The sequence below is a fragment of the Kalmanozyma brasiliensis genome, assembly GCF_000497045.1.
Source record: "Kalmanozyma brasiliensis GHG001 unplaced genomic scaffold PSEUBRA_SCAF7, whole genome shotgun sequence".
NCBI lineage: Eukaryota > Fungi > Basidiomycota > Ustilaginomycetes > Ustilaginales > Kalmanozyma > Kalmanozyma brasiliensis.
Genome location: NW_015961990.1, coordinates 20,432 through 46,394, shown reverse-complemented (window position 1 = coordinate 46,394; position 25,963 = coordinate 20,432). Strand labels below are relative to the sequence as shown.

General features: G+C 58.9%; 8 protein-coding genes across 8 annotated transcripts; 3 read left to right on the top strand and 5 right to left on the bottom strand.

The window, feature by feature from the left end:
- Positions 1-1,097: 1,097 nt before the first annotated feature.
- PSEUBRA_005688 (GRAM domain protein) lies at positions 1,098-4,853 on the top strand (the record flags this gene model as incomplete). The annotated part of the gene is made up of 1 exon (XM_016439102.1): positions 1,098-4,853. The coding sequence occupies one exon, from the start codon at positions 1,098-1,100 to the stop codon at positions 4,851-4,853; it is 3,756 nt and encodes a 1,251-aa protein (XP_016289882.1).
- Positions 4,854-5,107: 254 nt separating this feature from the next.
- PSEUBRA_005687 (DASH complex subunit Spc19) lies at positions 5,108-5,698 on the bottom strand (the record flags this gene model as incomplete). Its single annotated transcript, XM_016439098.2, has 1 exon — positions 5,108-5,698. One exon carries the CDS (start codon positions 5,696-5,698, stop codon positions 5,108-5,110), a length of 591 nt encoding a protein of 196 aa, XP_016289881.2.
- Positions 5,699-6,264: 566 nt separating this feature from the next.
- On the bottom strand, positions 6,265-7,509 carry PSEUBRA_005686 (uncharacterized protein; the record flags this gene model as incomplete). Its single annotated transcript, XM_059465619.1, has 1 exon — positions 6,265-7,509. One exon carries the CDS (start codon positions 7,507-7,509, stop codon positions 6,265-6,267), a length of 1,245 nt encoding a protein of 414 aa, XP_059320330.1.
- A 966-nt stretch (positions 7,510-8,475) lies between these two features.
- PSEUBRA_005685 (uncharacterized protein) lies at positions 8,476-12,546 on the top strand (the record flags this gene model as incomplete). Its single annotated transcript, XM_016439111.2, has 1 exon — positions 8,476-12,546. The coding sequence occupies one exon, from the start codon at positions 8,476-8,478 to the stop codon at positions 12,544-12,546; it is 4,071 nt and encodes a 1,356-aa protein (XP_016289878.2).
- Positions 12,547-13,038: 492 nt separating this feature from the next.
- On the top strand, positions 13,039-19,689 carry PSEUBRA_005684 (BP28, C-terminal domain protein; the record flags this gene model as incomplete). The annotated part of the gene is made up of 1 exon (XM_016439101.1): positions 13,039-19,689. One exon carries the CDS (start codon positions 13,039-13,041, stop codon positions 19,687-19,689), a length of 6,651 nt encoding a protein of 2,216 aa, XP_016289877.1.
- Positions 19,690-20,255: 566 nt separating this feature from the next.
- Positions 20,256-20,551, bottom strand: PSEUBRA_005683 (uncharacterized protein; the record flags this gene model as incomplete). Its single annotated transcript, XM_059465604.1, has 2 exons — positions 20,256-20,445; positions 20,532-20,551. The coding sequence occupies 2 exons, from the start codon at positions 20,549-20,551 to the stop codon at positions 20,256-20,258; spliced, it is 210 nt and encodes a 69-aa protein (XP_059321666.1).
- Positions 20,552-21,751: 1,200 nt separating this feature from the next.
- Positions 21,752-22,072, bottom strand: PSEUBRA_005682 (uncharacterized protein; the record flags this gene model as incomplete). Its single annotated transcript, XM_059465601.1, has 2 exons — positions 21,752-21,980; positions 22,059-22,072. The coding sequence occupies 2 exons, from the start codon at positions 22,070-22,072 to the stop codon at positions 21,752-21,754; spliced, it is 243 nt and encodes an 80-aa protein (XP_059321665.1).
- Positions 22,073-22,331: 259 nt separating this feature from the next.
- PSEUBRA_005681 (uncharacterized protein) lies at positions 22,332-24,101 on the bottom strand (the record flags this gene model as incomplete). Its single annotated transcript, XM_016439096.2, has 1 exon — positions 22,332-24,101. One exon carries the CDS (start codon positions 24,099-24,101, stop codon positions 22,332-22,334), a length of 1,770 nt encoding a protein of 589 aa, XP_016289876.2.
- Positions 24,102-25,963: the final 1,862 nt, after the last annotated feature.

Genomic DNA, 25,963 nt, shown 5'->3' with positions numbered 1-25,963 from the left:
GATCGACTCCGTCTTCAAGATGCGAGCATCTCAGCGGCGACTCAGATGCGGAGGCAGCGTATGGACGATGACGATACGGCCCTGGACTGCACAAGCGAGAGAGGGCATGTCGAAAGAGCCGTGCGTGGGTGGCGCATAAGCGAACCGAGAAACCTAAAGTGGGCCGGCTTCCGGGGGCCTTTAGAAAGAGAGACAAGACACAGGACCCCGGACAGAGGTACGGTCAAGACGTCACAGGGCCATGGGATGAGCTCGCTACCAGCGAACACCTCTGCTACTGAAACAATGGCATGCTTTCCTTTTGATGACACGCCAGACGGTCTTTGGACTATGATAAGCAAGCTTCGCTTCCGGCTGGACGATGGACCCCGTGATGCGTGATGCATGACGTTGAAACAGCGTTGGCGGATGGGATTCATCAGTTTTGAGCTTTTCAACAGGACTCTGCCACGAGAGAGAAAGAGAGTCCTCCAGCTGTCCTGCTAGGCAGAAGACCTAGAAGATCGAAGCAGCTTCACAGCTCACCGAGATAAGGACGTTATACACATTGATGCCAAAGACATCCATCAGTCAAGGCTGTCCCGAACAGCATGACACAGGAGCGTGAGAAAAGGTCCGTAGGCAGTGCTCGCTCCACATGCCGAAGTCCAAAGGAAATCATTCGCCTCACACGCGTCACAGCAAACAAGAGCGTCACCGTGCGCCAATTCCAAAATCGGGCCAAAGCCGCTCTCGTAGCAAGGCAAGCCTCTCAGAAATTTGGCTGGATCGTGCGACAGGCTGCTGCTGCTGCTGAGTGTTGGTTTAGCAGCGAGCCGGCACACATGGCAACTCCGATTCGAATCACGCTCGCTCTCGTGCTGCAGTCACTGCGCCGGTCCAAGAAGGGTTCTGAATCGAGTCGAGCAGTCCAGTCAGCATCGCATCTGGCAGCTCGACTCTCTCTCTCGTCTCGACCTCAGCACCACGAACAGCAAGCGATCTCTCCTTCCCTTTCTACCATGACCTTCTGATCCGGGACATCATCGAGGAAGCATCTTGGATTTGACGGTGGTCTGGCTCGTCGCATCCAACCTCTGCGATTCAATACACCACGCATGTCGTCGTTCAAGAACATCTTTCGCAACTCGAATAAGGATCATTCGACAAGCGACCACAAGCGCGCCAAATCCTCGTCGGCCAACACCTCGTCGTCCAACTCGCAATACTTGGCTAGCGGCGATAACTCTTTCGACGTCGGCGGCGGCGCTTTCCCAAGCAAGAACGGCTCGGTGCCCGTCTCACCCTTTTCTGCTCCCGTGAGCTTGCCAGCGATCGACGTCACCGACGTCTCCAGCCTCGACCAGGACGACCATCGCAGCCCTGCCGAATCCAACGTATCGACTCTCACGCCCGCCAAGACCTTCCCGCAATCCAACTCGGTCGGCCGGGATTCAAAGTCGAAGGCCATGGCTCGACCTTCCTCCACCAATCATTCTCAGTGGCGCAGCGAGTCCGTTGGCGCCCATTCCAATGCAGGCGGCAAGAGCTCCCGTCGCGGATCCAAGGTGGAGAAGAGCGACGACGGTCATGGCAGGGGGGAGCCTCTCAACCGTCATGAGCTCATGAGGCGTGCAATGGCCACCGCTCAAGAGTATGGCGAGCAGGATGGCGAGGACAGCGGCAGCGTATTCGAAGACGACCAGTTCTCCAACTCACATCAATCGCACAACGCCCATCCCGGTCAACAGTCTCACCCAGCCAACTCTACGCCCGTCACACACAGGCAGGCGCAGCGTCTCAGCGGTGCCTCCGACCGTCCCGGGGATGGCAGTCTGTCCATCGACGCTTTTGGCGGTGGCCACCCTCAGACTGTTAGTGCAGGCCGCTCGCCGTCTATCAGCAGTCCCAATAAGCCGAATCACGGGCCGAGTCCAGCCTCGCAAACATTGACTGCATCGTCTACCATGCCCACGCTTGTCACGCCAGCGCCCATTCGAGCAGAGATACCGCGATCGGACTCGCTCGAAGAGATCATCAACCAGGGCAACGTCTACGGCCACATGCAGGGAGTTGACCCCCACCATGCCGACGCATTCAGAGGCCCTCCCAACCGCGCGAGCACCATGATGATGGAGCGTCAAAATTCGCCCACTCGTGTTCAAGGAATGGGCAAGAGCGCCTCGAGTAGCGCACTGCTGAAGCCAACAGACGTCCCCTCCGTTGCCGATGGCAGTCCTCGTCGACCGTCGGATACAGGTTCCATCAACGGTGCCTTTTCGCGTTTGCGCAAAAACAGCAACAGCAGCACCGTCAGCACAGCGAGCAAGTCCAAGAAGACGGGCCCTTCGGGCGGCATCGCTGGCGCACTCGCCGCGAGCGGTATGGCTGGCCTGGGCGTCGGTCATGCCGGCGTGCTGCAGCAAGGTCAGGCTTCCCTGGCTGACGCGAATTCGGCGTCCGCGAAGAAGAGGAAAGAGCCGATCAACTCGACGAGCCACGACTCAGCCCCCGGTGGTGCCATCGACAGGGATCAAGAGGGGCAGCAATTGCACTCGCATCGACCCCAACGAGACCGCAGCGCGAGCAGCTTCATCTCCCACGACAGCTCCGTGGTTAGCGATCAGTCCTCCGTCAGTGGCCTGGGTGCCGCGGCTGGCTTTGGTGCCGCCTCGGCTGCTCTTCTCTCCTCGATCGGTGGTATGTCGGGCATGCCCGTCATCTCGCCTCTTCCTACCGGCAACGGCGCGCATCCCATGGGTGCCGGAGGTCTCGTTCCTCCAGAAGCAGGTGGAGGCGGCGGAGGCGGCGATCACATCGACGGCGAGACAGCGTGGCCGGAGGACATGGGACCACAGATCACTGGCTTTGCGGTCGCCAGCTCCAAGCGAAACAACGAATTCCACCAGCTCTTCCCACAAGTGCCCGAGGACGACTACCTCATCGAGGACTACGGATGCGCTTTGGTGCGCGAGATCCTCATCCAAGGACGAATCTACATCTCGGAGAATCATCTCTGCTTCAAGGCCAACATCTTTGGTTGGGTCACCAACGTTGTTCTTCCTTTCTCGGAGATCATCTCGATCGAGAAGCGCATGACCGCCTTTGTCATCCCGAACGCCATCCAGATCGCTACGCTCCAGTCCAAACACAACTTTACCTCTTTCCTCTCGCGAGACGCTACATACGATCTGGTGGTCAACATCTGGAAGCTGTCGCATCCAGGTGTGCCTATTGCAGCGGCTGACCAGGCCGATCTATCAGACGAATACTCCGAGATCGAAGAGGAGGGCGATGATTCGGCTGCGACCGGTGCGACGGGCGCCGACGGCAAGGGAGGCGACAACGACCAGGGCCGAAGCGGGGGCGACTCCAAGCCTTCCAAGCGGGCACGCTTGAAGCGAAAGCTCAAGGGCACCAAGACAGGCGTGCGGGATGAGAACCTCGCCGCTGTCGCCGCCGCAGCTGCCAGATCTGGCACACCGCTCATCCCTCAAAGTCGCTCGCCGGCCCCCGGCAACAAGCGCACAGCCCACCGCAAAACCACATGTCCATGCGAGGACAAGAAGGAGCACTTCTCCTCGGTCGCGCTCGACACCACCTACCCCGCCGTACCCGAAAAGATCTACAACCTGCTGTTCACCTCGACCTTCATGAAGGAATTCTGGACGGACAACCAGAAGCTCATGGACCTGCAGATCTCGGAATGGAGTCCTAGCTCGGACAACCGCAACCTGCTTTCGCGCAATGTGTCGTACATCAAGCCTCTCGCGGGCGGCTTCGGGCCCAAGCAGACGAAGTGCAACATCACGGACGAGAACCTGCACGTTGACTTTGACAATTACGTGGTGACGCTCACCACGACGCGCACGCCGGACGTGCCCAGCGGCGGGAGCTTCAGCGTCAAGACCAAGACGTGCATCACGTGGGCTGGGACAGGCAACGTTTCGCATGTGTATGTGACGTTCCAGGTCGAGTGGTCGGGAAGGAGCATGCTGAGGAGTATCATCGACAAGGCTTCGGCCGACGGACAGAAGCAGTACTACAAGGAGCTCGATGAGGCGGTGCGCAAGTATCTGACCGACCACACGTCGGAGTTCAAGGAGGAGGGAGACGATGCAGCTGCGGTGGAGGAGATCGCACGGGCTGCTACGCCGGGCCCGAACAGTATGAAGGGCGGTGCGGCGGGCGATGCGAGTGGTGCGAAGAAGGAGGAGTCGAGCCCGAGTGGTGCTGGCAACAGTGCAGCTTCAGGTGGGCAGAGCGGAGGGATGCTCGACCAGATCACCGCTCCCATCATGGACGGTCTGGGCATGGTCAGTGACCTGCTCGGCGGCGCGCTCGAAATGGTCGGCATCGAAGGCGGTGTCAGCCCAAAGAGTCTCGTTTTTTGCTTCATCATCTTCGTCCTCTTCGTCATGAACCTCTGGACGTGGCGGCGGTCGTCCCCGGCCGCCTCTTCGCGCCACCTGCAGAACCTGGATCGCATGCAAGCAGGCGGTGTCAATCGAGGCTACTTCACCGAGCAAGGCTACTACGGCCCTGTCTCCCCGCGTCACAACAGAGGCGAAGGCGGATACGACCGGATCTTCGCCCCCAACGTCTACATCACCCCACCCGGCGGACAGGACGCTACACCGGATGCGATCGCCAAAACTGTCACCGAGGTGCTGGAGCGGCTGTACCAGCAGAATATGGATCGTTTCATGCCAAAGGGCAGCGCCGAGACGGACGGCGACGATCCGGAGTCGGTCAAGCGACTGATGGCCGAGGCCGAAGCGGTATTCAAGAGGCTCGAGACGCGATTGAAGGCGGTGACCTCGAAGGAGGGGCAGTCAGATGGGAAGAAGAAGAGGGGGAAAGCGGAGCTTTGATGTCACGCATGCAGCGCACTGTCGTTTCGTCTTGGTCGTAGGGAAAACGCTCAATCTACACGCTCTCTGGCACCTGTGAGGACCCCCTCGATGCTTGAAAAGCGTGTCGCTCCGAGAGAAGTTCGGGAGACCTCCTTGAGATGGAGCCCATCAGCGTGAATCCGGCAGAACAGAACACAGGATCATGTTTGGACACACTCTTCGAAGCGACCACGAGGCACCAGATAAAAGTACAAAACACACCCGCTCTTCTCCTAAACATGGCCCGAGATCTCCCCCTCCAACTTGTCCGCCGTGGCCAACAGCGCATCCTTCTTTGCCCTCAACTGGGCCAGTCTCTGTCTCTGCTCCTCGAGCCTCAGCTGCAAGGCTTGCTGTTCTCTCTGGTCTTTCTCGTCCTTCGCCTCAGGTTCGTGATTGGCGAGTTTGGCCTGGTGTTCGTCGATGCTTCTCAGGTTTGCGATGCGCTGTTGTAGCGATTCGGTGCGGTTCTTGAGCGCGACGGCGCGTCTGTCTTCCCTAGCAATCTCGGCGGCTGCGCGACGACAGAGTTCCTCGACGTGCGGTCGAACTTCACCCGCAACGTGCTCTCGGGCGACCTCGATATCGCGTTGGGAGACAAGGTCGAAGTGTCGTTGTGATTTGAGCACCGTCATTAAGCGCGGGTGGTCCTGGATCGCAAATTCAAGTGTGTCGATCGCTTCCTTCATCGTGGACACGCACGATGCGGTGGATGAGACGCAGTGTTGGAGAGACGAGATCAGGTGCGCCGAGGGCTGCGGGTAGGAGTCGTACGTCCCAGACGCCTGCTGTTGAGGGTAGGTCGATTGACGTGGCATCAACATTGTGTGCAATTCGTTGTAGGTAATGAAGATGCGGCTTGCGGCTTGCTGGAGGTGACGTCGATGCGAGCGAGAGACCTTGGCAAATCGTTTGTGAGTTCTAACTATACAGCGCGAGGACGATGATGGTGACAGATGTGGTGGTGGTGATGATGATGGCGCTGACCGGAGACGAGAGCAACACCTGAGCTGCCCAAATTTCTAAATCACATGCAGGCAGACGAGGTGTTGCTCTGAATGGATTTCTACTCAGCGCGTCAGCTCGCGCGCGTCTCGCTACCTGGCCAGAGGCCAGAAATTCAGAGCTTGTTAGACCACCACAACGTCTGCTGCTTGATCTTGAACCAGCCTGACAGCTCTGGTTTGCGATGCCGACTTGCCTCGCTCAGCTTTGTAGAGTGGTTGAACCGTCGGCGCAAACTTCGACAAGGCGGCAATAAGCGACGAGAGGTGACGGAGGAGAGGCGTGTCATGACATCCGTGAGCAAAGAGACCTAAAATACATCGTGAAGCCCACTTTGAGTCGATTCTGAGAATGCAGCTTGGAAGGCAGAGAGAGCGAGTTCGATCTACGAAAGCGGAGCTTTGCAAATATGTTGCACATCTCGACGGACGACTTTGACCGTTGAGCACGCAGGAGGAGCAGCACCGCCTCCTGCTGCACCAGCCGGCGTCAAGTTGCCCCAAGCATGACTCAACCCGGCCCAGACCTTGCTGCCAGGCACAGGCTGGATGTTGTCCACCACATGCCGGCCGATCATACCCGTCTTTCGGTCGAATTCGTACTTGAAGATGACCGTGTACGTGTGCGGATGCGATGAGACGCGTGAGATGCCCTCGAAGCGCAGCCTGACGACCAGCTTATCTTGCCACGCTCCGTCTGACGAGGTTTCAGAGGCTGTGCTGCGCTTGACGAACGGGCTGATGCCCGGCCACGCGCTCCCCGCTTTGGAACGTCCTTCGAAGCGAGCCGATTCGAGGTGCAGAAATGTGTCGTGGAAGAGCGCTGAGAGTGCGTGACGGAGCAGATGCGAGCTGGCGACGTACATGGTACGACCGTTGAAGCAGATGGCGGGGCCACCGCGCGGATGCTCGTCGTACGTATCGAGGGATGTGCCTGCGCTGTTGCGGTGCGATGATGCATTCGAGAGAGTGCCGACTCGCTTGGTAGGAGCTCCTTCAGCAGTCGAGGACTCTGAGCTACCGATACCAATATGAGGAAGCGGCGGTCGGAACTCGAATGCGATTGAGGGGTGGTAGAGGCTGTCGAAGTCATTTGCTGCTGCGCTGTCTGTCGGCTGAGCTTTTGCCTTCCTTCGGAGCAGGCTCTGTCCGAGGAAAGGAGATAGGCTCGGAAGAAGACCTTTTGCGCTCCAGCCCGCCTGTTTGCGAGTGGACGAAGAAGCGCAGTCGGGTTCAATGTCCGGCAGATCGACTACGCCCTTTTGCATAAAGTCAGGGAGAGTATCGATGATGACATGGCACGCCTTGCCGACTCGAGTCTGGTATTCATGGTCGGAAATGCCGCTGCCGCTCTTCTGTGGCTCGTTGGGTGCTCCGTGGTCACTCGGCGAACCCGATAGAAGCAGAGATTGGCTGTCTGATGCACGGCTGATAATGTGCGAGTCCCTGAAGCGCTGACTGGACAGCCATAGCGGGTCGGGGGACAGCTGCTGCGCTGACGAGCAAGCTAGGACATTGATGTGATGATTGCTGAAGAAGACAGCGCTGGGTGCATGTTGCGGAGGAGTCTGAAGTAGTGCTTGCAGAGATGGTTTGGTAGCCGATTGCAGCAAGAGTCGGGAACCCTTCATGGTGCGCCGAGTTGAAGCAACGACGCTTGCATGGCGTAGACAGACTTCTGTAAGATGGCTGAGAAGGATGGTGGCAAGAGACGGAAGTGCTTGCCCCAGGGGTGCGGCTCGAGGTGGAGCTGAGTTGACTACAAGTGAATCAGACAGTGTCTGTCATGTGGTCATCCCGCTGCGCAGCATGCAGCTTCTGGAGCTGCAAAGCATCAGCCATCCATCTTCCCCAGACCGAAAGAGAAAAAAAAAAGTCTCGGAAAAAGCCCAAGGAAGACACGGCATGCGAGCCGAGGTGGAGGATTTCACCAAATCGGGACGAGATCGGACCGGTACTAGTCTCAACAGCACGTGACATTTTGACGCGATTTTTAGCGGGAGCTTGCCAAGCGCGTGCGGAGAAAGGGTTCAAAGTGCTCTATTTTGGCTGCTGCTGCCATGCACCATGCTGCTCTTCATTGACCAAGTTTCGAAGCATCTGTTTGCCGTTCGGGGCATGACGAAGGCGCTGATCCTTTTCAAGTCGACGACAAGAGTCTAATTGGACAGGGTCGGGTGCGAGACCGAAGCCCGGACATATCGACGGAAAGCTGTGTCTCAACGTTTCCCGGGCTATCCATCTGCCCACTTGGTTTTCTAGTGTTGCGTTTCGGTTGCGTTTCGATTTTCGTCAAAGACGCCGCTGCTGATCTTGGGTCGAGTCGGCTGACTTGCTTCACAACGCAAACTTGATGCTTCTACCGCACTTCCAGTATCGTCTAGACCTTTACTCATCATAGCTTCGACATCTTCAGCGATCTCGACCCACTTGGAGCACACGATTCGGGTCATCCTGAGCTGCCATCACCTGTACTTGCGGTAGTTCCGGTCGCTATCGTCATCGCACCACACCCCATGCTCTGACCGGATCCGCCGGAATCTTCACTCAGGCAAGAGGCGACTAGCAAGGCATCCTCAGCCCGTCATATAGTTGCGATGCAAGTGGCAAGCCCTTCTCCGCTGTCAAGGGCACCGGCCCAAAGCCCTTCGAGGCCAAGGTCTGCAGTCAATCCCTTCGGTTCCACCGAGCTCGATGGCTCATCCGCGACTCCTTCGAGACGACGGCTGCGTCGAAGTCTGCGGCTATCCGGTGCCTCTCTGTCCTCTCCGCAGAATGCGCTCAACAAGGAGAATATTGGCTCCACTCCGCTCGGTCAGCCGTCCACCTCTGCAAAGACGCTCGACATCGGCTTGTCCGGCAATGGCACACCTAGCAGCCCGAAAGTCAGCTCGCCACTCACCAGCAGCAGCTCGCCAAACAGCACGTCGCCCCTGCGTACTCGCAGTCCACACAAGCAGAACAGGTCACCACTGCGCCGCACATTCCACTCCCAGGATGACGGCAACGTCTCATCCTCGGACGAGTCCGACGATTCCACGCTCGTCTTCTTTGGAAAGCCCTCCTCAGCCGAAAAGAAGAAGCGCGTGCACTACGAGCAGCGAGTACTAGAGAAGCGTCTCAAGCATAAAGACAGCCTCGACCTCGCCAGAAGGAGACCCATCAGCTTCAACCCCGACGACACCATGCTCCTCGACGATCCGCATGTCAGCGGTTGGTCCTGGTCCAAGCCTACGCCCACACCTTCGCGGCTTAGCAGACTGGTCTTGTTCTCAGCAGCACAGTCCCCAGACGTCTTCGCTTCTCCAACGAGAAGCCTTACTACGGTTCGTAGCTCATCGCCTGAGCCTCTAGGCCTGTCTCTGCCAGTGCAAAGCAACGTCGAGGAAAACGCGGCTCTCATTACGACAAACATGGATACTACAGGTCCATCTTCGGGCCCAGAAGCAGCTACAGCCATCAAGGAGCTCTCATCACCTCCGACGGAAGCAGCTGAAGGTGCGCAAGAGCCGCTTGCAGAAGACCACGAGCCCGCCAATGAGCTCGCCAATGAGCCCGTCGGAAGTTCAGCGAAGGATCAACAAAGCGGCAACCCCTTCTTAGCAGCTCAAAGCAGCCCAGAGAAAGACTTGACAGCCCAACGCAGCCCGTCAAAACAGCACCAGGCATCTCCGCAACGTATACAAAGCCCAGTTCGTTCCGTCGAGACGCTGATCGGTGCCGCAATAGCGCAGAACAAGGACCTCGTTTCGCCCTCACGCTCGCCTAGACGCTCCCCGAGACTTTCGCTTCGAGCCCTGCAGCTGTCCACCTCACCTACAAAGCCAAGCTCGACAGGTCTCTTCCTGGGCACGTCGACGCCATTCCGGCAGCTCTCTGCGATGCAACAATCCACCCCGTTGCCGCAATCGACTCCCAACCAGCAACCTGCCGTCGCGCAGCCTGTTCCGCCCAGCACGGGTCTCTCCCGCTTTGCTTGCCTGCAGAATCTCTCTCCCATCAATGGTCGAGTGCTCGCAACTCCGGGCGGCAGAGTCTTGTCCATGCAAATGGCACACCCTTCGACACTGCCATCGCCATTTATCAGCGGCGGCTTGTTTGAATCGACTTTCACGGTCCCTCCTGCTGCTCCTCATCTCGCTTCCCCTTCTCGAACGCCGTCCAGGACCATGCGGCTGGCAAGCCCTACCAAGGTCGCCGCGGTCTCACCGTCACAAGTTCGGAATGCCAGCGAGCAGATTGGCGACTCGCGACCACGGATGGCATCTGGCGCTTCGCTTTTACCTGGCACGCCATCGGTCCGCTTCGCGCTACCTGCACTCCTCGAGACACCGAGCAAGGCCGACGGCTCCGTCAGCGAAAGCCTGCAAGTAGCTCGTTCTCCGTCGCCGAGCAAGGTCCAAACTGTGGCAGAGGCTGCTGCATCACCCACCCGAGCATCTCCTGCGCGCCATGCATGCACGTCTCCTCTGCGTCAGCAACAAGATCCAGCATTGCAGTCGCTGTCAACTCCGCCTTCAACTACAGCAGGAAACAAGCCAGAGACGCCGGGTCCTGCCTTCAGGCAGACCGCTCGACGGGTCCCGATCCAGCAGCACGAGGCCGAGTTTGGCGTCAGATTGTCACCTGAAAAGCCCTCCTATTCGCCTCGGAAGGCCTATGCCAACAGCTCGGCCAGAACAAACGATTTTGGCGTCAAGACGGAGCGAGTGCCAGCTCGTCGTGTGGTGATGCAGCCCACAGCAGCAGCACGTCAGGCTTCTGGCAAGATCAATCAGCCTCCAGCGATTGGTGCTGCAAGAGTCGCCAGTGTAGCCTCAAAGGCAGCCCGTACCGTCAGTAGTGGAACGAGCAGGATTGGCAGCCAGAGTTCGAGTCTTCCTGCAACCGCGTTGTCTCGCTTTGCATCGGCCACCCATGCTTCGTCCTCTGCCGCAGCTGCTCCGGCCATGACAGCTGTGCAGCCTGTCGCGCGGTCGGTATCGTCGACGCAGGGCTCCTCTGTGGCATCCAAGGCTTCCCGCCTCCAACGTCCAGCTTCAGTTGCGTTCGGAGCGAGGCCCAACTCGCCGTCAAAGCAGGCACGCTCGATGAGTGGTCTTCCCAGACCGAGATCGATGCAGCCAACCGCCTCGTCTGCTCCGGCTTCGGGTCCAGGATCCCGTCTTCCACGACCAGCGACGGTCGGCCTCTCTGCGGGTGCAGTAAAGCCAACATCCCGACCAGTGCCCATGGCGGTGAGCAGACTCGCTCCATCTCAACCGGGCGTCGTTCGTGCTCCAGCGCCCCCTGCAGCACCGAAAGGTCATGCCATCGCGGCGCCTGCCAGCGTCAGCTCAGCAGCATCTTCGCCAGCTTCAGAAGCACCCGACGCGATACCAGAGGGTTCTCCTGAGGTCAAGCAGGTTCCGGAGGAACTGAAAGAGACAAGCGCAGTGGTTGAGGATGTCGAGACGGCTGCAACGAGCCTTCCCGCCACGGTCGCTCCAAAGCAGCCTATCGGGACGCTGGTCAACTCTGGCTTGCGCAGGCAGGCATCCGCATCGGCATTACGGGAGACCTCGCGAGAAGCTGAGGCCCAGAGTCAGCCGAGCATGGCAGCCGACGCGTCACAAATCAAGGCAGGCAAGGTGGCCATTGCAACGGCAGATAACACCACAACGCGCTCGTCGAGTCCAGTTGTGCCTGTGCCTGCAGCCAAATTGGCGTCGCCAGCACGCACCGCGCCTGCGGTGGTCCTGGATGCTGAGCAGCGGCGTCTGCGGTGCCTTGCAATGCAGGAGAAAGCCCGCAACCGCATGCCGAAGGGAAGCTCAAGCTCCAGCGCTCCTACAAGCTCCGACGTGGAGGAGCTGCTTTCCAGCGAGGCGAGCACAGCCAGAGGGTCACCACCCAGCAACGTTGTCGAGTTCGCCCCCGCCAGCGCTCCTACTGCCGTCGAGGCGCTAGCAGCGAAGCACGCTGAGGCTGTGGATGCCGCATTGAACGCTTCTGCCCAGTCGAACGCTACCATTGCAGCAACGACAACGGCTGGTGCCACCGCTGCCTCTGCGGGACGACCACTGCGATCGGCAAGAAACGCTTCACGAACCCTCACACCGTCAGCGACCCGAGTTCCACCTGCACGAGGACGTGCGTTGAGTCTGAACGACATCATTGCTGCTCGCAAGATTGATGTGCCACTGTCTCTGACGGACCAGCTCAAACTTGCGGACACAGTCAACAAGAAGCACAACGAGAAGACGCTAGCAAGGTACAAGGTCACCAAGATTCAGAGGCCCTATGAGCGACCGCCCAGCCCCGACCGTCACGATCACGAGCCCGAGGCCTGTACAATCATCGACATTGACGACGTGAGCAGTCATCGTCAAGGGAAAGGTGACATGTCTCCCTACTCTACACCGCCCAAAGGCTCGTCTTCGTCGGCGTACAACTCTGCCAACGCTCGAAAGAGTGTGCGTTGGTACCGACCGCTGTTTGTAGGCCAGGGCGCGCAGTACGGCACCCAATCGTGCGAGGTTCGACCGGCATTGAGGCCGATCACCTACGAGCTGGACAAATTGGGCAACAAGGTGGCCACCGGCTGCTCACCGAAGCTGCTCAAAGGCCACGCCATTGTCATTTATCGCAACTACTTCAAAGGCGAGCCCGAGCCCGCCGATGACTAGACGGAACGCAATAGACTGCTCAGCATATCTTTCACATCAGCTCTGCATACAATCTATCAACGCAGATCATCTTGTCCCTCGTCTCAGCTTGTCGTACTGAGTCTGTGCTGCGAATGTGAAGTGTTGATTGTCACCGTGAGGAGGTGCGAGGCAATTTCGCACGAGAAGCCGTGTGTGTGTGGAGTTGCAGGGAGGCAAAGTTCTCGGAAGCCGGACCAAATTCGGCGGCCAAAAAGAAAAAAAAGTGGCACGAAGCCTGAGAAAATTTTGGCGGCGGCTTGGCGTGGTGGTGAGAAGAACAAGAAGAAGCTCAGCTTGCCAGGTTCAGACGGTCTTTGCTCACACACCTTCAACCTTCCTACCGTAGCCACCACTTCACCACCCAACACTAGGAGCTATCTACACCCGCTGGTATGCTGATCATTTCCGACTGAGGAATCTCGCCTTCAACCTCCGGCACCGTCATCAGTCTCGGGCTCGCCCCTTCGCAAGATGACCTCTTCCCTCGCCGCTCAGCTGGCCAACGTGCGCTCGCACAATGCTGAGCGACTCACCTCATCAGCATCGCTCGTCAAACACACCTCGTATCTCTTCCCGCCTAAGACAGCAGCGCAGCAGGACCTCTTCACCGTTCACGCCCTCGGCGCCAGCGGATGGACCGAGCTTTCATCCGAAGATGCCTCGTTGCAAAGGTGGTCTCGCTCTTCGCTGCTCTTCGGCGATGAGAGCCGCAACATGGACCGCATGATGCTGCCAAAGGAGGATAACGACGCTGTCGACAGAGCTGTCAAGGAATTTCTCCACCTTGCTTCTCCCTTCCTCCTCTCCAAGGGTGCGTCCAAGTGCCTCGAATGGCTCGTTCGACGTTTCCGCATCCACGAGTTCAGCGTTGAGGACGTTCTTGCTGCATTCTTGCCCTACCACGACACTCAGCAATTTGCACGCATGCTCTCCATCTGCAAGCTCGACGGCAAACCACACCTGCAATTTCTGCTCTCCGTCAAGAAGACCGCCAGTCCTCTCCCCGCTGGCGTCTTGCACGCGGCTCTCCTTGCACCTGCCACAACCACCGCCAGTCTGGACCTCCTCCGATGGATCTCTTCCCTTCTCGCCAATGACGTTTCGACTCAACTTCAAGTGGCCCCACACCGTGCCCTTGTCAACTTCTGGACTTCGACTTTGGTTCAGATCTGCGCCGCCCGCTCCCAGCTAGACGACAACCAACAAGTTGCCGGTCTCTCCAAGTCCACCAGCAACTCGAAGAAGTCAGCCAAGACCCGCGCAGCAGATGCGCAGGCGATCCTCACCGTGTTGCTTCCCTCCGCTGTGAGAGTGGCTGGTACCGCCTCGCTCGGCCAGGACGCGCAGATGGGAGGCTTCATGCTGCTCTGCACCATCGCACAGTCGTTTCCGCTGAGCAAGGAGGCCGTTCAGGGCATCTTCACCAGCTTGGCCAAGCTTCTGTCCTCGTCGCACGTTACGCCTGCTGTTCAACGCGCCCTGATCGCCTGCGCTTTGGCTCTCTGCGCCAGCTCTAGTGTTGTCTCTGACCCATTGACGCCGCAGTCCACCTCCGCCGAACGACTCATTCCCGACAGCTTGGCAGCCCTTCTCGTGTCGTCGGCGGACACTGCCAGCTCAATCGCATCGCTCGCAAAGTCGTACGACGCCCGAGCCTTCCTTGCCCACTTCATCGCCGCGCTGACGGCTCGTATCTCGCATAATGCCTCGGTCGAGCTCCTCAGCACACTGTTGCGAGGCCAAATCGTGCAGGATGCGCTTTGCGTGCAGGTCAGCGAGCTGCTCCTTCGCCTTCGTCTTGGTGCGCCTGTTGGATCTTCGCAAGCACCCGAGACTGCTTTTGAGGCTCACATTGCCAATGATTCGGTCGAGGAAGCACACAAGAACCGACTCCGCGTCGTGCAGAGTGTCCGCAGCCGCCGACCGCAAGTCTTTGATTCTGCCCTACGCAACTGCACTCGCAAGGATCAATCGGAAGCCCAGATCGCCGCCATTTGGCAGACCGTCCAGGCAGTGCTGGCGATTGAGTCTGGCGCGTCTCTCGATGAAGTCTCGAGTGGCAACCTCGATGGACAAGGCCAGGCTGATGTCCTTTGGCTGTCGATCCACTCTGCCGATGCATCGCAGCGCGCGCTTGCGCTCAAGCAGCTCCACAAGGACATCAAAGAGGGACGCGCTTCGCCACAGGACGCCATGGTTCGAGAGGCTCTTCACGCACGCATGCAAGACTCCTCGGTTGATGTTCTTCGGGTGCTTTACTCGCAGCCGAATGCGCTGCTCGACGCTTTCGACGAGGATACCCTCCTCACAATGATTGCAGAGGCACTCGACGAAGACAGCATTCCGGTCGAACGCTTCGAGCAACATCTCTCCTTCCTCCTGAAGTCGTTCTTGAAGAGGCACTCCGAGGCGAAGGACAACGTTGCTCGACGAGCTGTGTGGCCTTTCTTGCTTCACAGCCCTTCTCGCACCACCATCGCAAGCTCGGCGATCAAGCTGATCTCTCAAAGCGGCAGCTCCGATGGCGTGCTCCCTTCGGTAGCCACTGCTGCCAGCAAATCGGACGATGCCCCTCACACCAACGACGCTGTGGCTCAGGCAGTAGCGACCCATCTGGCCTCCATCTCAGCAGCTGACCGAAAGCCGTGGCTCGAATTCTTGACTGCTGCTGCTAGACCAGCACAGGGCTCAGCCACGGCCAACGCTGCCGCCTCTCGGGACCTGGCTCTTGTGTCTCTGCTCCACCTCGCCAACACACTCGGTGGTGCTGATCTCGTCTCGCTCGCCGACACAACGCTGCAAGCTGTCGTGCTGCCTACACTCCCTGCGTTGGGCGCACCTACTGCAGACCAAAGTAAGAGGCTGACCAGCTCGGACCTCAAGGACACTCTCTCGTCCTCGCAGCACGTTCATCAGCTTCAGACGCTCTACGAAGCAGCTGCCACGGAGCAAAGCGTGGGCCTGCTGGTGTCGTATCTCCTCATCCAGCTCGTTCGTCGCGTCGATGTTCCTGCCTTCGACTCTTTCCTTACGTCGCAGATGTCGCAGGAGGTACAGCACGCAAAGGCTTTGCTGGGAAGTCTGTATTCCGTCATCAACACTTCGCCGCTTCCAGCTTCGCTCTCCAAGCTTTTGTTGCAGGTCATGCTCGTCAAGATTGGCGACTCGACCCTACCCTTCTTGGCTTCGATCTGGACCAACACGTTGGGCGCCAACACCGCTGCTGTGCGATTGGCTGCTCTGCGTCACGCCGGAGCCTTCTTGCAAGCTCAAGTCGGCTCGCAGCAAGAGCTCAAGGACTACCAGGTCGTCGTCCCTCTTCTGCTCGTCGCCCTCGCCGACGCTGAGGCTTCCATCCGACTGGCCGCCATGTCTTGTCTGGAGCACATTCTGGCGATCTGCAAGAGCGCCGGTGAGCAAGCCAAGGGGTCTAAGAAGAAGGGCAAGGAGCTCGACATCTTCGGGTACGAGTCCTTCTACGGCGCCACCACCTCGGATGCCATGCAGTACATCGAGCTTGCCTCCCTCCTTTACTACCTCGACCAGCTCGTGGAACGCAAGTCTGGGTTTCGCAACGATGCCGCGCTGCTTCCTCAGCTACACGGCGAGCTTCTGCAGATCGGCCGCCAGGACGGCCGCAAGGAAGTGGGTCACAAGCACGCCATGGTCTGCTTCCTTGTTTCGCACATTCTCTGCATCGATTCGCTTCCAGCCCGACTGGTATTGTTGCAGTCGCTGGCCACAGTGAGCGACGCAGCCAAGCTCGAGATGCTGCTCCCGCTCATCCGAGAGGTTGTTGAAGGGAACGTTGCTGCAGCCACCAAGGGTCTCCGCGCCGCCGACGAGCGCGAGCAGTACCTCGAGCTGCTGTTCGCTTCGTACGATCGAAGCTGCCGCGCTGTCGTCGAGGAAGCCTCGACGGGAGCCTGGTCGCTCTACCTCACCGCTGTCGAGGGCAAGGACGGCAAGCGACTCATCCAGAAAGCCGCCGTTCGCGCGCTCGACAAAGCGGGTCTGTTCAATGCACTGTCCCCGATCATGCGAAAGGACGTGTACCTGCACCTGGCCAGTATTGTCGCCGACCCATCGCTGCCTGCCTCACCCGAGGTGGCGTCTGCGCTGCGCGAGCTCGATGTCGACTCTCCGATCCTGATCGCCGTCCTGTCCGACCTACGCGAGGCGATCACGTCCAAGGCGCTCAGCGGCCCTGAAGCCAAACGCGCGCGCACATCGTTGGGGTCCGACGAGACGATGAAGCGCACCTGCGCCATTCTCGTCGCCGTGCTCGAGTCGGCTGTCGGGAGCAGGCTTCTCTGCTCCGGCGCGCTCCTCTACGAACTCTTCGAGGTGCTCCGTGTGGCCGTCGACCTGCACTCCGGCCTGCTGGCCACGAACGCCGAACAGATGATGCAGCTCGCCATGTCGTGCATCGAGAAGCTGATCACCGTCCTGCCCAAGTCGGCCGCCGCCATCCCCGCCGACGTCGCGCAAGCCCTCCGCGCAGACACCATCGTCAGCGCCATCAAGGCGTCCACCAACCCGCAGACCTTCCAGCACGCACTGCTGCTGCTCTCCAAGATCGCCATCATTGCCCCCGAGGCTGTGCTGCACAACGTCATGCCCATCTTTACCTTCGTCGGCTCGACGGTGCTGCAGCGCGACGACGCGTTCAGTTTCTCGGTGGTCGAGCGGGTGCTGCACAGCATCGTGCCTGCGCTGGTCGGCTCGCTCAAGTCGTCCGAAGCTGCAAGGGAGAGCAAGTTCGCGCTTCTCTGCGAAGCGAGGGCGTTTGTGCGCATCTTTACCGACGCCGCTGCGCACGTGCCGCGTCATCGCCGACAGACCTTCTTCCGCCTGCTGGTGGATATTTTGGGTGCGGACGACTTTGCTGCTGCCGTGGCGATGCTTTTGGTCGACCGATCGGCGCATAAGATCGTCAAGCAGCCCAAGAGCGATGCTGAGCAGACGCTGCAGCTTCCCCTTGCGGTCGTGTCGCCCCACAGCGCGATGGTGCAGGTGCGCGTGATTCACCAGGTGTGGGAGGAGGTGCTGCGGATCTGGGCCCATCGCGACGAGACCGAGGCGCTTGGCGAGGTCGTATTCCTCGACAGGGCGGGCAGGCTGGACAAGGAGCACGTGGATCACGAGTCGGAGCCCATGCGACAGGTTCAGGCGCTCATCATGTTTATTCGCCAGATCCTCGGGTCGAAGGCGTTTGCGGAGCAGATCGAGGATGTGCCCGCGAGTCAGGTCGGGCCCGAGCTCGAGACGTTCATCCGACTCGCATTGGAGACCGTGGCCAAGACGAGGTCCACGCAGCCCGCGTTTGCCAGCCTTGCGCTGGAGGTCCTCGACCGGGCGATGCCGTTTGCGCCCGTCGACAATGTCCTGGCTGTGGTGTCGAGCATGGTGGAGGGCAAGGATGTGCCTGGCAGGACGAGCGGTTTCTCGCTGTTCGCCAGTCGCGTCGCTGCCATGTCAGCCACATCGGCCGACCGCGCCACTGTCGCCGCGTACACGCCGACCATCGTCAAAGCCGCCATCGACGTCGTCCAGACTTCTCTCGCCACCTCGCACAGCAGCAACGACGCCGAGCTGCTCCGACAAGCAGCCCTGGACGCTCTCAAGACGCTCTCCTCTTCCGCGCAGCCCGCAGAGCATGGTCCGCTGGCATCAACGCTCCCCGTGCTGGTCAAGCTGGGCAAGGCCGGCGTCGACCGTGCCGTGCCCTCCGCGGCGCGCATCAGCGTCTTCTCGATCACCCGCCGGCTCGCGACCAAGTTGGGTCCGCGACTCATTCCGCATATTGCGAGCTTGGTGCCGTTCTGCCTGTCCATCGTTACGCGAAGTGCCTCTGCTTCCACCGATTTCTCCGATGACGAGGAGGAGACAGCGGGCAAGAAAGGCGCCAGTTCGAACATCGCCTCGCTCCGCACGGGTGCGCTGGACACTCTCACGGGCCTCTTTGGCTCCGTATCCACCTTCATGACTGCGTACATCCCTGCGGTGATCCGCATGTCGATCTCACCCGAGCTTAAAGAGGCCATGTCGAGCGCCTCCGGTTCGTCCACGGCGAGCGAGCGCTCGCTCAACCTGCTGCTCTCGACGCTCATCCGCAAGGTCGATGCGAAGGAGCTGTTCGAGGCGGTGTTCAAGGTGTGGGATGGGGAGCTTTCGCTCGACTCGGAGGGTAAGACCGAGCGACTGGTGGGCATCTCCGACTTCCTCGGCCGGGCGCTTCGTCAGAGTGACCGAGAAGCGATCAGCGCGACGTACAAGCTGGTATACCGCTTCCTGCTGCGTGCGCTCGATCTGCGACGCACCGACTCCACCCTGTCGAAGACCGCAATCGGTCGAATCGAGTCGAGTCTGGTTGGCGGACCGTTCATTCGAATGGTGCTCAAGCTCAACGAGGCATCTTTCCGACCGCTGTTCATGCGCATGTTCGACTGGGCCGTGCTGGATCTCGTCGATGACGACACGTCGGATGTCGAAGGCACGGTAGCACGCCAGGTCGTGCTGTTCAAGACGTTCAACGCCTTATCCGAGACGCTGAGGGGGTTGGTGTCGAGCTACTATGCCGTGCTGCTGGATCAGGTGTTGGAGCTGCTGCGTGGGTGGAGTCAGGGAGGAAGGGTGGAGAGGGAGTTGTGGGATGAGGTGGTGCGATCGCTGGTGTTGGCGGCGAAGCACGACGAAGGGGTGTTCTGGACCCCGACCAGGGTGGGCAAGGTCATACCTGCCGTGCTCGACCAGACAGTACTGCTGCCGAAGGTCGTGCAGCCGACCGAATTCGTCGCCAGTGTCGGTGGCGTGGTCGTCGGACTGTTGAAAAACGTCAACGACGAATCGACGCTCAAGAGTGTCAACGCCAAGCTGCTCTCCAAGGCCTCGGCGACAAGGGCGACCAACACCCCCATCGTCCGGGCGACAGCTACACAGTTGTTGACCAACATGTGGGCCGCCCAGAAGGATCACCTCCTCGGACTTGTGCCCGAGACCATCGCCCAGTTGAGCGAGCTCTTGGAGGACGACGATGAAGTGCTGGTCGGGTACGCGAACGAGTTCAGGACCGAGATCGAGGGTGCACTGGGGGAGAGCTTGGAGTCGTACCTCACCTAGGCGCTGACACAGTCGCAACATGGCAATCGGTCGAGTCAGCAATGTTTAGTGTGAGCGATCGTGCGTGACTGAGAAGATGTGAGGGTGAATGACAGCGGTCCCGCGATCAGTGTGAACGCTGGCACAAGTGAAAGTGTGTACGACTGCAAGCGTGTGCTTGGGCGATGCGATGAGTGACAGCCTCCGCTCCGAGTGCACATGACGATGGTTAGAGGTTGATGAGTGGTGGTGAGTTGATTGCTACAAACATGAGTGGAGTACAAAGTGAAGAAACATTGGCAGTTCTTGAGTGTGGGCGACGCCACACGCGCGACCGAGGTGAGGGGTATGACGACAGCAATCTTGAGGAGAGCGCGTAACTGAGGGATGATGGTGGTGAATGACCGAGGCAGCAGTCTTGGAGGTTACGTCAAGCCACGATGAGTGGGATCGGAAGGAAAGCGGGATGGGTACAGTCGGAGAGGAAAGAGCGGTTTTGAGGGTGCGAGATCGAAGGTGACCTGCAACGGCGGCGGCGGACAGTATTGAAGGCCACGCTCGACGGTGGGTGACGTGTAGCGACAACCCTAAAGCAACTCGGGGTGGGCATCATAGAAGCGCTTGAGAGCGACCTCGGCGGCGGTGACGGGGTCGTGCTCCTTGAGCGCCGAGTCGAGCAACCGATGAATGAGGGACATCTTGGCGCCGTCGAGCAGGATGCGGCTCAGCACGCTGTACGGCATCTTCTCCATGAAGGTGCCCAGCGCAACGTCGAATCTGTAGCGAGTCACCGACGGAAAGGATATGGATGGGGTCAGCGAGGAGATGGCGGGGTAACGGTGGAGTGGAACGCGGAGTCTGACCCAGGAGGAGGCGGAACCATCGTGAAAAAGAAGACTTGGGGCCTTGGAGTCTGGAGTGGAGATTGGAGATTGCGATTGGGTACTACACCGTCGTGGAGTGGATATTAGAGATCGAGTATGGATTGCTGGGAGTGAAGAGTGAAGATGGAGGAGCAGAGGGATGAATGCGGATGGAAGGCAGTGAAGAAGACAGACTGAGGGGGAGAGGCTGGAGTCGGGCGTTAGAAGAGCTGCACGATGTGAACACTTGTGCACATGTAGTCGCCTGCGCAGAAGCGCGCTCAAAACGAAGGAGGGGTCCCCACACGCAAGCGCAGGCGGGGCAGCTTTTGCGACTGCGCAGGAAAGCGCTGGAGCGGGCGCTGCGGGATTGAACGTCTTGGGTCTGCGCGGCCGTACGGATGGCTAGATGAAGGCAAAACTCCAGCTGCGCAGTGCTGAGCTGGCGCAGAAGCTCGCCCGTACATTGCAGACTTGGTTGGAATTGAAGAACCGCGACTACAGCAAAGACGACGTGCATGGACTACTCAAGGCGACGACCCAAGTCGTTCGTGACATCGTAAGCACCTCTACAGGCACGGCCTGACCAGCACCATAGCAGCTGCGGCAGCATGAATGTCTCGAGTATCAATGCCTTTATGAAAGGTCAAGGCGACGTCGATCCGGAACAGTGACTCCTCTCGAAGCCCAACATTGCTCCAGAACCGATCCAATTTCGCGTCGGACACTGCAGCAAATACGAAGGTTATGGCGAGCTTAGATTCTGGGGTAGTCTCAAGGACGATCTGAAAGGAGAAAGGGAGGCGGAGATGGCGTAGGTGTCTGGCGCTCTTCAGTCTGGTTCATGGACGGTCAGCATCTTACATGGTGTGCGGCATAATGCTGGGCGAGATGAAGTTCTTTGTGCGGAAAAGCTGATTCGCTGCGCTCAGTTGTAGTGCTGCAACAAAGAGATGTGCGGTCCCACCGGATGTGACCTTGTGACATCGTAACTGAACAAACCGTCCCATCGATGCGCACCACGTCTGCTCACCCTCACGAGTTGCTCGACGGGACTCCATCTCGGGCGGCTATCACGGTGCGCGGCACCCTCAGCTTGTGACCCAAACACACAACACTAAATGTGAACGATCTCTTGAGAATTAGGGTGACGGTGGAGTGAGATGCGTAAGAGAGGACATGAAACCGACGATTCCGACGATGTCATCGTCGGATGGCGTCTAGAGATGCGGCTTGTCTAAGAGCATGGTGGCGACGGCGGCGGCCTGTTGATGATGAGGCACGCCTTGGCGGGCACGGTGATGAATGGCGGCTCTGATCGAGGCGGCGAGAATGGGTCCGCTCGAACGATTGTAGAAGAGACGACGCATCTCAGGAGACAGCAGACCCGTGTCCATCACGGACATGAACTTCTTCACGAATTCGGTGTACAGGATGAGGTTCTCAACTCTGACACAATGAAAAGCGCGCAAATGGTGTCAGCCGACTGAGGCGATGCACGTGGATGGTTCAGGTCAGGTTGCGTACTGGTTTTGCGACATTGCGATGATCGATGATTAGGTGAAGAGGTCTAGGTACATGTGATTTAAGTGTATCGTGAGGTGGAATGACTTGGATGGTAGAGACGATGGTGTGTGGGAGCAAGCAACGTTGTTGCGCGCGCGAAAAGGCTGAGTCGATTCGGCCGCTCCTGCAAATGTGACAATAGCGAGGAACCTTCGGGTCCCACCGAATGTGACTGTGCAGCAGAGTCCCCTTTTGCGAAACCTTAATCAATCTGGCAGAAGCTCCTTTCGGTTGTCACCAGGCCGCCATGCCCGCTTGCGGCTCTGCGTCGACGCCCGCTTCTGCCGCCAAGGCTTCATACAGCTCTGTGCAGAGATCGATGTTGTGCTGCGTGGCTCCTCTGAGGTCGGTCCTTCGCAGAGTGAAAGGTGTGTCGCGCAAAAGGCGACGTTGGCGACGTTGACGGTTGGAGCTGGCGGTGCCGGATGGAGAAGCACTGCTGGTCTGCTCGGTGCCGCTGCTGGCTTGCGACGAGGGGGCTCTTTGTCCTGCGAGACCCGCTGGCGTAAAACCTTCAGATCGCAGAAGCTCTTCGATGGGGATGTTGAGGGGCGGCGCGTTCGTGTTGAGTGTCCTCGTCGATGGAGCCGCGAGAGGTGGTCTTTCTGCACTCTCGTCCACGCTCTCGCCAAAGTCGTCGACGTCGCTGAAATCGTCCTCGTCGTGCCCGCGTCTGCCGATGTCTGCACTGTCATCATCACCCGAGTCGGTCGAAGCGCTGTGACTAGTCCCGCCGGCGGAACCGTCCGACGAGCGACCGTGACTGGTGAATCCCGACGAATCACGACTCGTGTCCGGGTCGCCAGAGGACGACGTCGATGGTGATGTCCGGTAGGCGAGCCGCACCCTGTTGAGATACTCTGCCAGCAGGTCGAGCTTCCTTTCCGAAATGGAGAAGTGCAGTGCGGCAGCGTCGGTACCGAGTTGTGACAGAGGCTGTGCATCCTGCGTGCGATCTGGGTAGAGCACGTCGGACTCCAAGCGGATGGGTCGAAAGACGAGCTTGCGGTCGTCGATCGGTGCGATCGATGCAATCTCTTCCATGATGCGAATGCAGGTTGCCAGATCGGTGCGGATGGTGATTCGTGCGATGTTGCCAGATCCGAGCAGCAGCATCAGATGAGATCGCGGTATGACCGAGAGTCCTGGAGCACCCTGTCGTCTGGCTGGGACGTAAGGGTTTGTGAGGACGAGGTGAGTGAGCGAGGAGAGCGTGACGAGGTGGTGCAGCAGACGCGGATCGAAGTTGACCAGGTGCAGATGCGAGAGAGAGCGCTCTCCGGTCGAGACTGGTGTCGCTTGTGGTGCCAGTGATGGCTGGCCTGACAGACCGGTGTCTGCTGCATCATGTCGGCCCAAGACGGCGCGTACGCGAGGATCATTCTGCAATGCTGCTGCCGTCAGATCGCGATGGCGTGTAACGATTCCGTCGAAGTGGCGTTCATGGCTGACGTTGACGAGAGTGATTTCTTTGGGCCGACGCAGATTGTAGAGGCGTGTTGCAAGGTCGGCAAACTGAGTGCCAGACAAGAGCAGGTGGGTCGCATTCGGGCAGGCCGACAGTACCACATCTGCTGCTGACTGAGGTGGGGCAGCGTCCTCTGCGCTCATACCGGCATCAGCGCCAGCTCCATCATTCGGATCATCCGTGTCGTCGCAGTAGATGGCCAACGATCGAACATCGTGGCCAAGGTCGGGACGCGAAGCAAGCGTACGAGCCAAGAGCGAGACGACGCGATCACTGGTCAGGGCCACGTATCGATACAGGTCTGGCTGGAAGACTGCTCGATAGCGGCTCGACAACGTGCTCAAGTTGGAAGCTTGCCGAACGTCGATGGGAGCATGAGCGCGATGTGATGGTCGTGCCGGTGAGGATGAAGAGGGACGCTGTCGTTGCGACGTCGATATTGATCGCTGTCCATCATCTGTGCTGATTAGGTCAACAGGGTCTAGGGAGAGTCGAAGAATGAGATCGACGATCTCGAGGGGCAGAAGGCGATTCATTGGACAGAGAAAGCCCGCAAAGGATGCTTTGTCACTTCTCCACTGTCCGCTGCACCGAAGCGGCGCGCCAACGAGGGATCTGGGCAGCGGTTGAGGTCGTCGTGATGACAGCAGCTGAAGGTGCGGCCTGCGATACGGGACTGGTCAAAATGAACGAGCTGGCCTGTTGAAAGTGTCGACTACTTTGTCATACTTTGCAATCTTACGAAGGAGTCGATGGACACTTTTATCGTATGACGGTCTAGCGCAGGGTGTGACACTGACGCTCAGCGTGGATGCAATGCGGCGACGTGCGTTGTCTCTTTCTTGAATCGTTGGCGCGGTGTCGGGTGCCGGGCTGTGCTGGGTGATAGTGATGAGAGGGACTTTAATTGGATCGCACCGGATGATGGTGGTGTCGAGCGATTTGTGGGTTGGATCCGATGACTCGAAGCCCAGATGCAGAGATGGCTGAGTGACGACAGCCGATCAGCAGATGCAATGGTCCCACCAAACACTGAGGCTGGGTTGTGAAGGCACTGAGCTTCCGTCGGAGCGCCACCGGGACGCAGCGTACCTGTTGATCGAGTTTGATCTCAAGTGGGCAGAAAGGTCAGCTCTTGCAGCGTGATTGGCGGACCGCGGCTGGGCACCGAGTTGACTGATGAACCCAAAGTGCGTCAAAGCTGCTTCAGATGGAAAGAGGCTGCCACCTCGGGATCGCGATGTATGGAGGATGTCCGACTGCCGAGCAGGCGCAGCGGCTTTAGAGTGCAGCTGATGGGCGGCAGCGGGGATTGCCACCACGGTCGAGATTGGTTTCGAGGGGCAAGTTGTGGATCCAAGTGGTCGGGACGAGCCATCGAGAGCCAATGCGGAAAGCGACAAGCGATCAGCTGTACTGATTGAGTACGAAACTGGTCAGCTTGGGACGGGCAGATGGGAGCCAAAAGAGCAAGAGGAAACGAAACAAGACCGGCGACGCAAACGGGCGGTCGAGGTCGAAAAGTAGAAAGAGCTCATTCGCGCTTGACGGCCGATGGCCAGAGCGAAGATGGGATTGATCCAATGTGTGACAAGAAGGTTGGGTGGGTGGATCCGATGCAGTCTTGCATGGATGAGATGCAGATCCTCGATCTCCGATTCAAAGAATCATCACAGTTTTAACCAACTCGAGCGTGGTAACGCGCGCTCCTGTCAATTGGCGGGACCCTTTTCCTTTTCTCGCTTACCAGGCCAACGGAACGCTCCTGCGTGCGTGTCTTTGTTTGCCCGTGGCCGCAGCCATCGCATTGCTCTGTATACGCAGCTTGGGCGGCGAACGGTTGCAACTCAGTCATGCCTGCGATTCAGCGGAGCGTCTGTGCTCACTCGCTCCTCTTCGACCCGCCTTGCCGCGCTGCCAGCTCTTCTGCTTAGATAAGCCCCTTGCAGCGTTACACACAACACGACAGGCGTGAAGAGCACTTGGTCCAACCTTGGCTTGATTGGTTGGCGTATGACCAAGGTCCACATTGCGCTGCACTCGATGAGATGGGCAGGCAGATCTACCCCAGTAGAAAGGGCTCTTTGCCGACCGACGCCAGATGGATAGGCGAGCTAATGCACGATGTGCCACGCGAGTTTGGGCGAAACTCGGTTCTGTTTGTCCAAGCCAGGCGGGTCAGCCCAGGAGACAGGGTGGTCTTTGCTTTTTCTCTTGTTTTTGGCCAGAAACGCCGACAACAACGGCAAATGGGAATCTCGCCCGACGCTGCGGAACCAGAGGAGCTAGGGTGAGTTGAGTTCCAAAATTGACGCATGAAATCCCGTTTCACGAGGTGCATACAGTATGTACGTACAATTGCGACTTTCCCTTCAGTGGTCCTCGTTGGGAAAGGAAC